The following is a 15,320-nucleotide window of genomic DNA, read 5'->3' on the forward strand; positions in this document are numbered from 1 at the left end:
GCCCAGGTCCTTGAACGCCGCTCTTAATCGTTCCGCCTTTGGCTCCGTCTCCTCGCCATCCTCGGGTCTGTGAAATGCCTTGAGACCTTCTTCTCCGTTTAAAGCGCTGTGTAAATCTGAGCTGTCGTTTTAGTTTTTTTTCCTCAAGCAGGCAGGCCAGTCGGGAAAATTTCTACCGTCATGTTAAGTCAGTGAATTTTCTGTTGTAGTTTACTGCATTTTAAGAGAAGAATAAATGATATGGGAATGGTGTTAATAGTCAGGAAGGATAAATGGTTGATATCAAGTTGGACCAGTTACGCTGCAGGGGCTATTCTGGACAGTTAGGGCTAGGCTGGGTCGTGACAGGTTAGGGCAGTTCAGGGTAGTTGTAGCAGAGGGGATGGCGAGGGCAGTTACAGGAGTAATTACAGCAGAGGGGATCCGTAGGGTCATGACAGTAAAGGACTTAGCCATGGCAATTATAACAGAGGGGTTAGTCAGGGCAGTTACAGTGGAGGGGTTAGTCGGTGCAGTTACAGGGGAGAAGGGAGCCAGGGCACTTGCAGAGGAAGGAGTTTTCAGTGCGATGACCGAGGATGGGGTAGTTAGGGCGGCGACGGGATAGGGGCTGGGCAAGGTGGATCTTGCGGAGGAGTTAGGCAGGGCACTTACAGGGGAGGAGGTAGCTCGAGCAGTTACATGAGGGTGGCTAGTCAGAGCGATTGTAGAAGAGGGAGCAGTCGGGGTAACTACAGCAGAGGAACGAGTCATTGCTGTGTCGTAAGTCAAGTTAGTCAGAGGACATTCTGTGGGAACATCCGTGGATGGAGCTGCAACAGTCAAGCGAATTTGTTGCTGGAGGCGATCTATTTTTTGGTTTTTCTTCTTGGACTTCACATGGCTGCAATGAAAAAAGTGAAAATAAAAGTTATAAAGTAATGTTGAGTTGTAACTCTTCATATTCAGACTGACAATTCAACCAGCACCATGCAAAATCCACAGGGGCTTTATTTTTTAATTCATTCATTCTCGGGATGTGGGCGTCACTGGCAAATTTATTGCCCATCCCTAGTTGCCCTGAGAAAGTGGTTGCGGGCCCCTTTTAGAGTCATAGAGTTATACAGCACAGGAAGAGACCCTTCGGCCCATTGTGTCTGCACCAGCCATCAAGCCCTGTCTATTCTAATCCCATTTTCCAGCCCTTGGTCCGTAGTCTTGCATGCTATGGCGTTTCAAGTGCTCATCTAAATGCTTCTTGAATGTTGTGAGGGTTCCTGCCTCTACCACCCTTTCAGGCAGTGAGTTCCAGATTCCAACCACCCTCTGGGTGAAAAAGTTCTTCCTCAAATCCCTTCTAAACCTCCTGCCCCTTACCTTGAAACTATGCCCCCTTGTTATTGACCCCTCTACTAAGGGGAAAAGTTCCTTTCTATCTACCCTATCTATGCCCCTCATAATTTTGTACACCTCAATCAGGTCCCCCCTCAGCCTTCTCTGCTCCAAGGGAAACAACCCCAGCCTGTCCAGTCTCTCTTCATAGCTGAAGCGCTCCAGCCCAGGTAACATCCTGGTGAATCTCCTCTGCACCCTCTCCAAAGCAATCACATCCTTCCTATAGTGTGGCGACCAGAACTGCACACAGTATTCCAGCTGTGGCCTAACTAGCATTTTGTACAGCTCCATCATAACCTCCCTGCTCTTATATTCTATGCCTCGGTTAATGAAGGCAAGTATCCCATATGCCTTCTTAACCACTTTATCTACCTGTCCTGCTGCCTTCAGGGATCTATGGACATGCACACCAAGGTCCCTCTGATCCTCTTTTCTTGAACCGTTGGTTCTTTGTAGCCGTTTGTTGCAGCTCAGTGGCTTGCTAGGCCACTTCAGAGGGCAGTGGAGTCAACTGCATTGGTGTTGGATTGGAGTCACATTTCGGCGAGTTGCTGCAGTGCATCCTGTAGATAGCGCACACTGCAGCCACGGTGCGCCGGTGGTGGAGGGAGTGGATGTTTAAGGTGGTGGATGGGCTGACGATCAAGCATAGAAACATCAAAGATAGGAGCAGGAGTAGGCCATTCGGCCCCTCGAGCCTGCTCCACCATTCAATGAGATCATGGCTGATCATCCAAATTCAGTACCCGGTCCCTGCCTTCTTCCCATATCCCTTGATCCCTTTAGCCTTAAGAAATATATCCAACTCCTTCTTGAATATATTTAATGAATTGGTCTCAACTGCCTTGTGTTGTAGAGAATTCCACAGGTTCACCACTGTCTGGGTGAAGAAATTCCTCCTCATCTCTGTCCTACATGGCTTACCCCTTATCCTTAGACTGTGACCCCTGGTTCTGGACTCCCCGGCCATCGGGAACATCCTTCCTGCATCTAGTCTGTCTAGTCCTGCTAGAGTTTTATAAGTTTCAATGAGATCCCCTCTCATTCTTTTAAACTCCAGCGAGTATATGCCCAATCGACCCAATCTCTCCTCATACGTCATTCCTGCCATCCCAGGTATCAGCCTGGCTGCTTGGTCCTGGATGGCGTCGAGCTTCTTGAGTGTTGCTGCAGCCGAAAATTGCCCCACAAAACAAACAAGAGGACTTGCCTTCAGCAAGACCCATTGAAGACACTTGATCTGTGATGGGCTCAGGCACAGCTCGTGGGGTGCCTCTTGGTTTGGGCGTCCCATGTTAGGTAACACCCTTCCAGCCTCATTTACACACTAACACTGGGCCTGTGTCTGCTGCAGGCGAGGCCTGGTTACGTCTGTTCTGAAACCACCCCTCTTATGTTCATTAATAAATAGACATTATTATGAACACAGCTGGCTTTTGCTAGTTACTTTATTGAGCACATGTGGACTGGTACAGTATCTGTAGAGGCTTCCATCTTGACTGCTGCCTTGTGGGTGGCCTAGTGCCTCATGGGTAATGTAGTCTTAATATATATACAGCTGGGTAGTGTAGTCTTGTACATACAGCTATATCCAGCTCTACACAGCTCTACGGCTCCACCTAGTGTCCACTATAGAATGACATGTTATTGATCGTTACATCCCCCTTTCTTTGAGGTTTAACAGAATCAATATCAATCAACTTTCAAGAAAACAATAAAGATAATATCAGTAACACTTTTGTTAGTGCTCTATAAACATAAACATTTTCAAAACAGTCAACACATTTTCAAAGCTTTACATTGTACTCAAAGATTAAGTCTATCAGGCTCTTTTACTTCACGTGTGGATCTTCTCAACACGGGTAAGTCTGATGTGTCTTCATGAGATTGTTCTGGCGGTGAATGACAAGATGCAGTTGCGGCATTGTCATCAATCTGCTCTTGTATAGATCGAGGTCTCCTTGCGATCTTTGCTTGGAGAGGGTTTCAGTGTTTCCTTCACTCTTCATGCCATAACTCTCTCAAAACTGCTGGCAGCTGGATCCCATCATACAGCATAGTCCTCTCAGCAGCCTCGGCTAATGGAACACCAAAGATTGGCCTGAGGGAAGAAGGAGTATCCACCGGAACTGCTTTCTGCTCTGGTGCAGGTTTCTTCTTCTTCTTTTTCTCTTTCCACTGCTTAACAACATCTGCTGCGGTTATATCTTTGGACTTTTTCTCCTTGTGTTTTTCCTCTTTGTGCTTTTCTTCCTTTGGCTTCTCTTTGACCTTAAAGTCTTTTTCTTTCTTCTTGGAGAAACTAGGCTTTTTGAAGATATGGATACCCTTTGGCCTTTTCATCCTTGATGGGCTCTCTGCTTCATCACCTGAGTCATCTGGTCTGCTTATGGCACAGTTTATACGGTAGACTCTCTTGACCAGTTCTAAGTCTTCACAAGCTTTGTCACCTAGTATCGAATCAAGTCTTTCAGCCACAACAGAAAACATGAGATACATAGATACATAGATACATAGAAGATAGGAGCAGGAGTAGGCCATTCGGCCCTTCGTGCCTGCTCCGCCATTTAATGAGATCATGGCTGATCCTTTAATTCAGTATCCCGTCCCCGCCTTCTCTCCGTAACCCTTAACCCCTTTTGCCCGTAGAAATATATCTAATTCCCTCTTAAATATATTTAATGAGCTGGCGTACACTGCCCTCTGTGGCAATGAGTTCCACAGGTTCACCACTCTCTGAGTGAAGAAATTCCCCCTCATCTCTGTCCTAAATGGTTTAGCCCTTATCCTTAAATTATGTCCTCTAGTTCTGTTCTCACCCGCCAAGGGAAACATTCCTTCTGCATCCAGTCTGTCTAGACCTGTCAGAATTTTATACACTTCTATGAGGTCCCCTCTCAATCTTCTAAACTCCAGTGTGTACATCCCTAAACTACATAGTCTCTCCTCATAGGTCATTCCCGCCATTCCTGGTATCAGCCTGGTGAATCGCCGCTGCACCCCCTCCATGGCAAGAACATCCTTCCTCAGATGAGGCGACCAAAACTGTACACAGTACTCGAGGTGTGGTCTCACCAGTGCCCTGTACAGCTGCAGCAAGGTATCCCTGTTCCTGTATTCTAACCCTTTTGCTATGAAGGCCAGCATACCGTTTGCCTTCTTGACCGCCTGTTGCACCTGCATGCTCGCCTTCAGTGACTGGTGTACAAGAACACCCAGGTCTCTCTGTACTTCCCCCTCTCCCAATCTATTGCCATTTAAATAATAATTTGCCCTCCCGTTCCTGCACCCAAGGTGGATAACTTCGCACTTGTCCACATTATAGTGCATCTGCCATTTATCCGCCCAATCGCCCAGTCTGTCCAAATCGCTCTGGAGCTTCCTGGTCTCTTCCTCTGAGCCCACCCCACCTCCTAGTTTAGTGTCGTCTGCAAATTTGGAAATGCTGCATCCGACTCCCTGATCCAGGTCATTAATGTAAATTGTGAACAGCTGGGGGCCCAGGACAGATCCCTGTGGTACCCCACTTGTTACTGCCTGCCATTCAGAAAATGAGCCGTTTATTCCAACTCTCTGTTTTCTATCTGACAGCCAGTTCCCTATCCACGCCAAAACTTTCCCCTTTATCCCATGAGCCTCAATTTTCCATGCTAATCTTTTATGTGGGACCTTATCGAAGGCCTTTTGGAAGTCCAGGTACACCACATCTACTGGCTCTCCCCCATCTATTCTACCAGTTACTCCCTCAAAAAATTCCAATAGATTAGTCAAGCACGATTTACCCTTTGTAAATCCATGTTGACTCTGTCCTATCCTGTCCCCATTTGCTAAGTGCTCCGCTATTTCATCCTTAATGATGGACTCCAGCATTTTGCCCACAACTGATGTAAGGCTTACAGGTCTGTAATTACCTGCTTTTTCCCTACCCCCCTTTTTGAATAGTGGGGTAACGTTAGCTACCCTCCAATCCATCGGCACTGTTCCCGAGTCTAATGAATTCTGAAAAATCATCCTTAGTGCATCCGCTATCTCTAGGGCCACCTCCTTCAGTACCCTAGGATGCATGTTATCAGGCCCTGGGGATTTGTCCACCTTCAATCCCTTTAGCTTCCTTAACACCATATCCTTAGAGATATTGATTTGCGTCAGTTCCTCCTTTGCCAATGTCCCTATTTTTCCCGATATCCCAGGGAGGTTTTTTGTGTCTTCCTTCGTAAAGACTGACCCAAAGTATGCATTTAGTTGATCTGCCATTTCCTTATTTCCCATTATATATTCCCCCGTATCTGACTGCAATGGACCAACTTTGGTTTTCACCAGTCTTTTCCTTTTGATATATTTATAAAAGCTTTTGGAGTTAGTTTTTATATTTTCCGCCAGCTTGTTTTCGTAAGCTATTTTGCCCCTCTTGATCATGCCCTTTGCCCTCCTTTGCTCTATCTTAAACTGTTCCCAATCTTCCGCTCTGGCGCTTTTTTTGGCTATTTTATACGCCCTATCTTTGGATTTTATGCTGTCTCTAATTTCCCCTGTTATCCACGGTTGAGTCACCTTTTTAGATTTCCTTTTATGCCAGATTGGTATAAACAATTTTTGCAATTTTGTCATTCTATCTTTAAATGTTTGCCATTGTTTATCTACCTCCAGTCCTCTCAGGAACGTTGTCCAATCAGACCTACTCAGTTCCCGTCTCATGGCATCATAATTCCCCTTGTTTAAATTCAGGACCTTAGTCTCTGAGTCGATTTCTTCGCTCTCCATTTCGAGTGAGAAATCGATCATGTTATGATCGCTCTGACCCAAGGGTCCCCGTACAACAAGATTACTGATTAGTCCCTTCTCATTGCACAGTACCCAGTCCAATATAGCCTGTTCCCGAGTTGGTTCCTCGACATATTGATCCAGATAACCATCCCTTAAACACTCAAGGAATTCCTCCTCCTCATTATTTTTACTGATTAGGCTAGTCCAATCTATATGTAAGTTAAAGTCACCTATGATGACAGCTGTGCTCTTATTGCACGCTTCTCTAATTTCCCTCGTGATGCCCTCCCTAACCTCTATTTTACTATTTGGAGGCCTATATACCACTCCTATTAATGTTTTTCGCCCCTCGCTATTTCTTAGCTCCACCCATATAGATTCTGTATTAACTGAGTTAATATCCTTCCTTTCAATTGCATTTATCCCCTCTTTTACTAGCAATGCTACCCCTCCTCCCTTTCTTTTTTGTCGATCCTTCCTAAATACTGAATACCCCTGTATGTTAAGCTCCCAGCCCTGCTCACCCTGCAACCATGTTTCCGTAATCCCAATTAGATCATAATTATTAACCTCTATTTCCACAGCTAATTCATCTACCTTGTTCCTGATGCTTCTCGCATTAAGGTATAAAACCCTCAGGCTGCACTTTGTCTTTGACTGTCACTTTAAGTCTGCATACACCTAAGCTATCTATTTTCTGTCCATTATAGCTCTTCAGTAGTACTGACTTTTTCTGTATTTTGGGCTTTTCTTTCATATTTTTTATGTCACTCATACTGATTAAGTTTGCTTTTGCCCCAGTGTCCAGTTTCAATGTAACTAATGCTCCATTTATCTGCAGTGGGATCATCCATTTGTCCACTTTTACTGCATTGACTTTATGTTCAGCATTGTCCATTTCTGAGGGCTGCACATTTTCTGTATCTTTTTTGATATCGTCACATGACACCATTCCTACAAAAAATGTCTCACTTAAATCAGTGTCCTCAATCACATTAACTTGTTGCCCTTTCGTTGTTTTTACTTTTGAAAAGCATTGTTTGGCAAAGTGATTCTTTCCATTACACTTTGTGCACATTTTTCCAAATGCTGGGCATTGCCTTAACTGGTGTTTGTAACCACAGCGTTTACAATTAAAAATTTCATCCTCCGATTGCTTTTAATTTCTGTTCTGCCCACGTTTCTTCCCCTTGTAGGACACAGCACCGACAGCAGCATTATCACTCATTACAATCGCATCATTATTGATTTCACTGAAAGTCTTCACATGCTTTTGAGCTAGCTCGCTGGCTTTGCATATTGTCACAGCATTTTCCAATGTTAGTTCGGTTTCTCTCAACAGACATTCCCTGTCTTTTTTATCATGAATACCAAACACAATCTGGTCACGAATCATGGATGCTTTGAGCTCAGAGAAATTACATGTCTGTGCTTTCAGTTTCAGATCAGTTATAAAGCTATCAAAAGTCTCATTTTGTTGCTGTGTCCGAGAACGGAAGATATATCTTTCATACGTCTCATTCTTTTTGGGAGAGCAATGTTCATCAAATTTTTTTAGCACATCTTCTAATTTTTCTCTGTTCTCCACTGGATTAAATACGAATGTATTAAATACCTCTATCGCCTGTGGGCCTGCAACCGTGAGCAGCAACGCTATCTTCCTTGCATCTGGCTTCGTACCGAATCCGATGGCTACAATGTAGAGTTCAAATTGTTGTTTAAAAGTCTGCCAGTTGTAGTCGATGTTTCCTGTGGGGTGCCTCTCGGTTTGGGCGTCCCATGTTAGGTAACACCCTTCCAGCCTCATTTACACACTAACACTGGGCCTGTGTCTGCTGCAGGCGAGGCCTGGTTACGTCCGTTCTGAAACCACCCCCACCCAGAAACCCAGGGGCTAGTCGACGAGGGGCCGATCAAACAGACTGCTTCGCCCTGGGTGGTGTCGAGCTTCTTGAGTGTTGTTGCAGCTGCACCCATCCCAGCAAGTGTAGACGATTCCATCGCACTCCAGACTTGTGCCTTGTCGGTGTTGGAGAGGCTTTAGGGTCACTCTTGTGACTTTGTGAGACACTCGCCACGGAATACACAGCCTCTGACCTGCTCTAGTAGCCATGGCATTTGTGGCTGGTCCAGTTGAGGTTCTGGTCAATGGTGACCCCCCAGGATGTTGATGGTGGAGGCATTCAGTGATGATAATGCCACTGAATGTCAAGGGGAGGTGGTTAGGCTCTCTCTTGTTGGAGATGGTCATTGCCTGGCACTTGTGTGGCGCGAATGTTGCTTGCCACGTATCGGCCCAAACCTGGATGTTGTCCAGGGCTTGCTGCATGCGGATGTGGACTGCTTCATTATCTGAGGGATTGCAAATGGACCTGAACACTGTGCAATCACCCCAGTTCTGACCTTATGATGGAGGGAAGGTCATTGATGAAGCAGCTGAAGATGACGGGACCTTGACATCAAAGCAGCATCCGACCAAGACTGGCACCGAGGAGCACCAGGAAAACTCAAGTTGTCCTGAGGAATTCCTGCAGCGATGTCCTGTGGCTGAGATGATTGTCCTCCAGCAACCACAACCATCTTTCTTCGTGCCAGATATGACTCCAGTCAAGGTAAAGTTTTCCCCCTGATCCCCATAGACCAGTTTTGCTCGGGCTCCTTGGCGCCACATTCGGTGGAATGCCGTTTTGATGTCGAGGGCTGTCACTCTCACCTCACCTCACCTCAGGCAGTTCTCACAACCTCGGCGACATGCCGGGAATTGTAGGCACAGTCACTTGTGAGTTATATTTATCACCTCTTTTGCCGATAGTGTTATTGCTGGGAAGCCCATGAACCCAAGAACCCCGGCTTCTCAAGTAAGGCACAGGCCTCCAAGGGAAATCATCAGATTCATTGGAAACACAGAAAATACTACAGGAAACTCTCGTTTAAACGGCACCTAAATATCCGGAATTCCCTACTAACCGGCAAAATTCTCACTCCGAAAACAACACCTCAATAACCGGCAATGTTGCCGAGTCCGAGTCTCCCGCGGTGGCCGAGTTAGTCAGTGGCAGTAGTTCTCCAAACTGCCTCTACTCGGCTTCTTGGCGCTGTCGGTAGTCCGAACACCTCAATAACAGGAGTCTGACTCTCCCGCGCTGCCGGTAGTCTCTTCTGGTCCACCATTTTACAGGGGTACTGTGTGTCTCCCACGCTGCTGGTAGTCATTGCATTGCATTGCATTACCCTCAACTGGCAGTACTGTACTTAATCAAGCATCTTCCACCATCCATTTAACACAGCATTCTGTAGGTGAGTACCCAATTACTGTATACTGCACATTTCTTGATTTTTTAATTTTTCTTTGTTAAAAATAACCTCGGTAGATAACCCTCTCCGTCATCTGGACCGGCAACACGCCGGTCCCGGATACCAAAGAGTTTCCTGTATTGTAATTCATTAGCGTTTTGAACTGTCCTGAGGATGTGATAAAGTACTATGGAGGAAAAATTGGGTTGATTTGTGCTTCTGGTTAGCGCCCCGGCCACAACCTTAGGTTGTGCCCCCTGACCTATTGCTGGACGATATGCCCGGCAGGGTCAGGCTGGCGTTTTTGCAGCCGTGGCGGCGCTACTTAAAGGGCAGGTGTCAGGCGGGCATTTTTGGGGGGGCGACTGCCACCACCTTCCCCTTTTTTCTTCAGGGTGCTGGCCGCGATCGCTCAGCCCCGGCACTCGTCCTGAGTGCTGAGCTATTTTCACGGCACCCTGCTCCCCGCTGGTCCAGCAGGGCCCTGGTGCGTGCAGCACTAAGCCCCTCCCCTTTAATCAGCAGAGGGAGGCCTGCGATGACGCGGCGCTATGTGCCGACGTGCGTGGCGCTGTTGCACGACGCGCCGCAAAATTCACTGGTAGCGCCCCAAATTGGCTGCCGTGCTTCCTACATTACAACAGTGACTATACTTCAAAAAGCACTTCATTGGCTGTAAAGCGCTTTGGGACGACCCAAGTTTGTGAAAGGTGCTATATAAATGCAAGTTTCTCTTTCTTCAATTCAATTTTATTTGCCATATGTAACCAGTACAAGTACAAGTACAATGGAATGCTTCCTCCCCGTGGGGACACGTCAGCTATTTTTACAGCGCCGTGTTCAGAAAGTCAATTCTTTGGCATCCAGTGGCAGTGGGAGCACGACGTCCCTCAGCCGCTCCGTCCTCCTCGTCACCGCGGCCTCCTCCTCACTGTTGCCGGCTCAGCTCCACGTGTGGTGGCCTGCTTCTCCCGCTCACCCTCTGGCCACCATTCCCGGCTCCCCTCCTCCCAGTCGGACTGCGAGTCGTCGTGGCTGCTGCTGCGTCCCGATGCGCTGTGCTGCTAATGAATATAATAAAGTTTTATGATTTAGCACTCCTGGGACATCCCGGAGTGCTTCACAGCCAATGAAGGACTTTTTGAAGTGGAGTCGCTGTTGTAATGGAGGAAACGCGGCAGCCAATTTGCGCACAGCAAGATCCCACACAAAGCAATGTGATCATGACCAGATCATCTGTTTGTGATGTTGATTGAGGGATAAATATTGGCCAGGGCACCGGGGATAACTCCCCTGCTCTTCTTCGAAATAGTGCCATGGGATCTTTTATGTCCACCTGAGAGAGCAGACGGGGCCTCGGTTTAACATCTCATCCAAAAGACAGCACCTCCGACCGTGCAGCACTCCCTCAGTACTGCTCCTCTGACAGTGCAGCACTCCCTCAGTACTGCCCCTCCAACAGTGCAGCACTCCCTCAGTACTGCCCCTCCAACAGTGCAGCCCCTCCCTCAGTACTGCCCCTCCGACAGTGCAGCCCCTCCCTCAGTACTGCCCCTCTGACAGTGTGGCGCTCCCTCAGTACTGCCCCTCCGACAGTGCGGTGCTTCCTCAGTACTGCCCCTCTGACAGAGCAGCACTCCCTCAGTATTGCCCCTCCGACAGTGCAGCGCTCCCTCAGTACTGCCCCTCCGACAGTGCGGCGCTCCCTCAGTACTGCCCCTCCGACAGTGCGGCGCTCCCTCAGTACTGCCCCTCCGACAGTGCGGCGCTCCCTTAGTACTGCCCCTCCAACAATGCAGCACTCCCTCAGTACTGCCCCTCCGACAGTGCAGCGCTCCCTCAGTACTGCCCCTCCGACAGTGCAGCGCTCCCTCAGTACTGTCCCTCCGACAGTGCGGCGCTCCCTCAGTACTGCCCCTCCGACAGTGCGGCGCTCCCTCAGTACTGCCCCTCCGACAGTGCGGCGCTCCCTCAGTACTGCACTACAGTGTCAGCCTAGATTTTTGTGTTCAAGTCTCTGGAGTGGGGACTTGAACCCACGACCTTCTGACTCAGAAGCGAGTGTGCTGCCCACTGAGCCACGGCTGACACTCTTTTAAAGAACAACATTTAATATTAGTGTTATAAAGTAACCTGCACGGCAGCCAGTCCTGCACTGGATGTACTGAGCACCAAACAGGAACTTTCAAAAAATATTGCGTTGATCACCATCAGTGTTCTATACTTCACTATGTTGAGCCTACACCATGTTTAAGAATATTCTGCATTGTAATAATAAAAATCAGCAAATATATCTGATAGTCGCTAGCTCTTACTTTACAAAACAGAACTCACCTCGGTGACAGAGGACTGAACAATATCACACTGACGTTCTTCAGACATCCTTGGCTAAAAGGGCTTGGCTTTGATGTGTACACACCAATATACTGTCAACGACAAACATTCAAATTGCAGAGTCCTGTTAATCAAGCAGGGTACGGCAGCAAAGTAAAAAAACAAAAACTTAATTTAAGCACAAAAAGTTTTAAATTACAATTTGATGTCATGTCTAGATAAATTAATGTTATCCGCCAGTAGATTGAGTAGATTGGGCCGATACTCTCTAGAGTTTAGAAGAATGAGAGGTGATCTCATTGAAACATTTAAGATTCTGAGGGGGATTGACAGGGTAGATGCTGAGAGGATGTTTCCCCTGGCTGGAGAGTCTAGAACCAGGGGTCACAGTCTCAGGATAAGGGGGCGGCCATTTAGGACTGAGATGAGGAGGAATTTCTTCACTCAGAGGGTGGTGAATCTTTGGAATTCTCTGCCCCAGAGGGCTGTGGAGGCTCAGTCGTTGAGTATATTCAAGACTGAGATCGATAGATTTTTGGACTCTAGGGGAATCGAGGGATATGGGGATCGGGCAGGAAAGTGGAGTTGAGGTCGAAGATCAGCCGTGATCTTATTAAATGGCGGAGTAGGCTCGAGGGGCCGAATGGCCGACTCCTACTCCTATTTCTTGTGTTCTTATGTTACTTTAGGCCAATAACATTTTTTAAATTTCTACAAGCTTTAGAGATGTTAATGCAACAAAGAAAAAGCAAGGCATCGTTAACGGACAAATAAATATGGTGCAACATGCGAAATGTCAAACTACTGTGTCTGAGTCGTCGGAAATGACTTGGTGGATCTTGTCCTCTACATGTTGCCTTCTTATCGATCGTGCAACTGGGGACATGCCAAGCAGAGATCGGGATCTTACCCACTACCTCACCCAGAGACAACCCAATAGAACGGTTTCAAAGCACTTTTGCTGAGAGGCCTGGTCCATCCTGCCAGACAGCGAAGAGAGGGTAAAAGGGGAAGAAAACACCAAGTGAAAGAGAGAGATGGATAAAGAGGAGGAAAATAATAAAAAGAGAGGGAGAAAGAGAATAAAAAGGGGAGAATATACCAACAAAGAGAAAGAAAGGGGTGAAAATGGAGAAAATACTTTTGAAGAAATAGGCAGAATGGAAGAGAAAGAGCAGGACAAGAGACACATAGCGAGACAGGGAGAGAGAGAGAGAGACAGAGGCTTGTCCTTAAATAACAGTGACAAAGAATTAATTGTGCCCATGTAATCACTCAATCTGCTCCTGGTCACAGGCAGCACATATACCTTGATATGAGCATCATCCAAGTTATAGTCTTAACACCAGATGCATATGATGGCTACATATTACCATATCGCTAAGCTACTTTGGCAAACACATACCACAATCCTGGAAATTTAATTTTACTAATGTGATATGTTAAACTGAACCGAAATTAATTTGTGCTGCCCCATTGCTGAAATAGAGTTATGTTGCATTAAAATGAGTCCAGTTACTTATCAGGAAAGGCTGAACAGGCTGGGGCTCTTTAGAAAAGACAAGTCTGAGGGGTGACCTGATAGAGGTATTTAAAATAATGAAAGGGTTTGATAGAATAGATGTAGAGAAGATGTTTCCACTTGTGGGGGGTGTCCAAAACTAGAGGCCATCAATATAAGACAGTCACTAATACATAGATACATAGATACATAGAAGATAGGAGCAGGAGTAGGCCATTCGGCCCTTCGTGCCTGCTCCGCCATTCGATGAGATCATGGCTGATCCTTTAATTCAGTATCCCGTCCCCGCCTTCTCTCCGTAACCCTTAACCCCTTTTGCCCGTAGAAATATATCTAATTCCCTCTTAAATATATTTAATGAGCTGGCGTACACTGCCCTCTGTGGCAATGAGTTCCACAGGTTCACCACTCTCTGAGTGAAGAAATTCCCCCTCATCTCTGTCCTAAATGGTTTAGCCCTTATCCTTAAATTATGTCCTCTAGTTCTGTTCTCACCCGCCAAGGGAAACATTCCTTCTGCATCCAGTCTGTCTAGACCTGTCAGAATTTTATACACTTCTATGAGGTCCCCTCTCAATCTTCTAAACTCCAGTGTGTACATCCCTAAACTACATAGTCTCTCCTCATAGGTCATTCCCGCCATTCCTGGTATCAGCCTGGTGAATCGCCGCTGCACCCCCTCCATGGCAAGAACATCCTTCCTCAGATGAGGCGACCAAAACTGTACACAGTACTCGAGGTGTGGTCTCACCAGTGCCCTGTACAGCTGCAGCAAGGTATCCCTGTTCCTGTATTCTAACCCTTTTGCTATGAAGGCCAGCATACCGTTTGCCTTCTTGACCGCCTGTTGCACCTGCATGCTCGCCTTCAGTGACTGGTGTACAAGAACACCCAGGTCTCTCTGTACTTCCCCCTCTCCCAATCTATTGCCATTTAAATAATAATTTGCCCTCCCGTTCCTGCACCCAAGGTGGATAACTTCGCACTTGTCCACATTATAGTGCATCTGCCATTTATCCGCCCAATCGCCCAGTCTGTCCAAATCGCTCTGGAGCTTCCTGGTCTCTTCCTCTGAGCCCACCCCACCTCCTAGTTTAGTGTCGTCTGCAAATTTGGAAATGCTGCATCCGACTCCCTGATCCAGGTCATTAATGTAAATTGTGAACAGCTGGGGGCCCAGGACAGATCCCTGTGGTACCCCACTTGTTACTGCCTGCCATTCAGAAAATGAGCCGTTTATTCCAACTCTCTGTTTTCTATCTGACAGCCAGTTCCCTATCCACGCCAAAACTTTCCCCTTTATCCCATGAGCCTCAATTTTCCATGCTAATCTTTTATGTGGGACCTTATCGAAGGCCTTTTGGAAGTCCAGGTACACCACATCTACTGGCTCTCCCCCATCTATTCTACCAGTTACTCCCTCAAAAAATTCCAATAGATTAGTCAAGCACGATTTACCCTTTGTAAATCCATGTTGACTCTGTCCTATCCTGTCCCCATTTGCTAAGTGCTCCGCTATTTCATCCTTAATGATGGACTCCAGCATTTTGCCCACAACTGATGTAAGGCTTACAGGTCTGTAATTACCTGCTTTTTCCCTACCCCCCTTTTTGAATAGTGGGGTAACGTTAGCTACCCTCCAATCCATCGGCACTGTTCCCGAGTCTAATGAATTCTGAAAAATCATCCTTAGTGCATCCGCTATCTCTAGGGCCACCTCCTTCAGTACCCTAGGATGCATGTTATCAGGCCCTGGGGATTTGTCCACCTTCAATCCCTTTAGCTTCCTTAACACCATATCCTTAGAGATATTGATTTGCGTCAGTTCCTCCTTTGCCAATGTCCCTATTTTTCCCGATATCCCAGGGAGGTTTTTTGTGTCTTCCTTCGTAAAGACTGACCCAAAGTATGCATTTAGTTGATCTGCCATTTCCTTATTTCCCATTATATATTCCCCCGTATCTGACTGCAATGGACCAACTTTGGTTTTCACCAGTCTTTTCCTTTTGATATACTTATAAAAGCTTTTGGA

At 46.8% G+C, this 15,320-nt stretch overlaps 1 protein-coding gene across 1 annotated transcript in view; it reads right to left on the reverse strand.

Annotated features, from left to right (window-relative positions):
- The window catches only part of LOC147122528 (uncharacterized), a 23,731-nt gene continuing 8,411 nt past the window's right edge, over positions 1 to 15,320 (reverse strand). The window contains exons 4-5 of the mRNA XM_086003376.1: positions 11,767 to 11,858; positions 1 to 883 (exon numbers count right to left, since the gene is read on the reverse strand). Coding sequence (XP_085859502.1) covers positions 283 to 883; positions 11,767 to 11,858 — 693 coding nt within the window. The 3' untranslated portion in view covers positions 1 to 282. The remainder of the gene's footprint in view (positions 884 to 11,766; positions 11,859 to 15,320) is intronic.

The sequence above is a fragment of the Somniosus microcephalus genome, chromosome 2 (genome assembly GCF_052327205.1).
Source record: "Somniosus microcephalus isolate GS21.2 chromosome 2, FLI_Smic_1.0, whole genome shotgun sequence".
Lineage (NCBI taxonomy): Eukaryota > Metazoa > Chordata > Chondrichthyes > Squaliformes > Somniosidae > Somniosus > Somniosus microcephalus.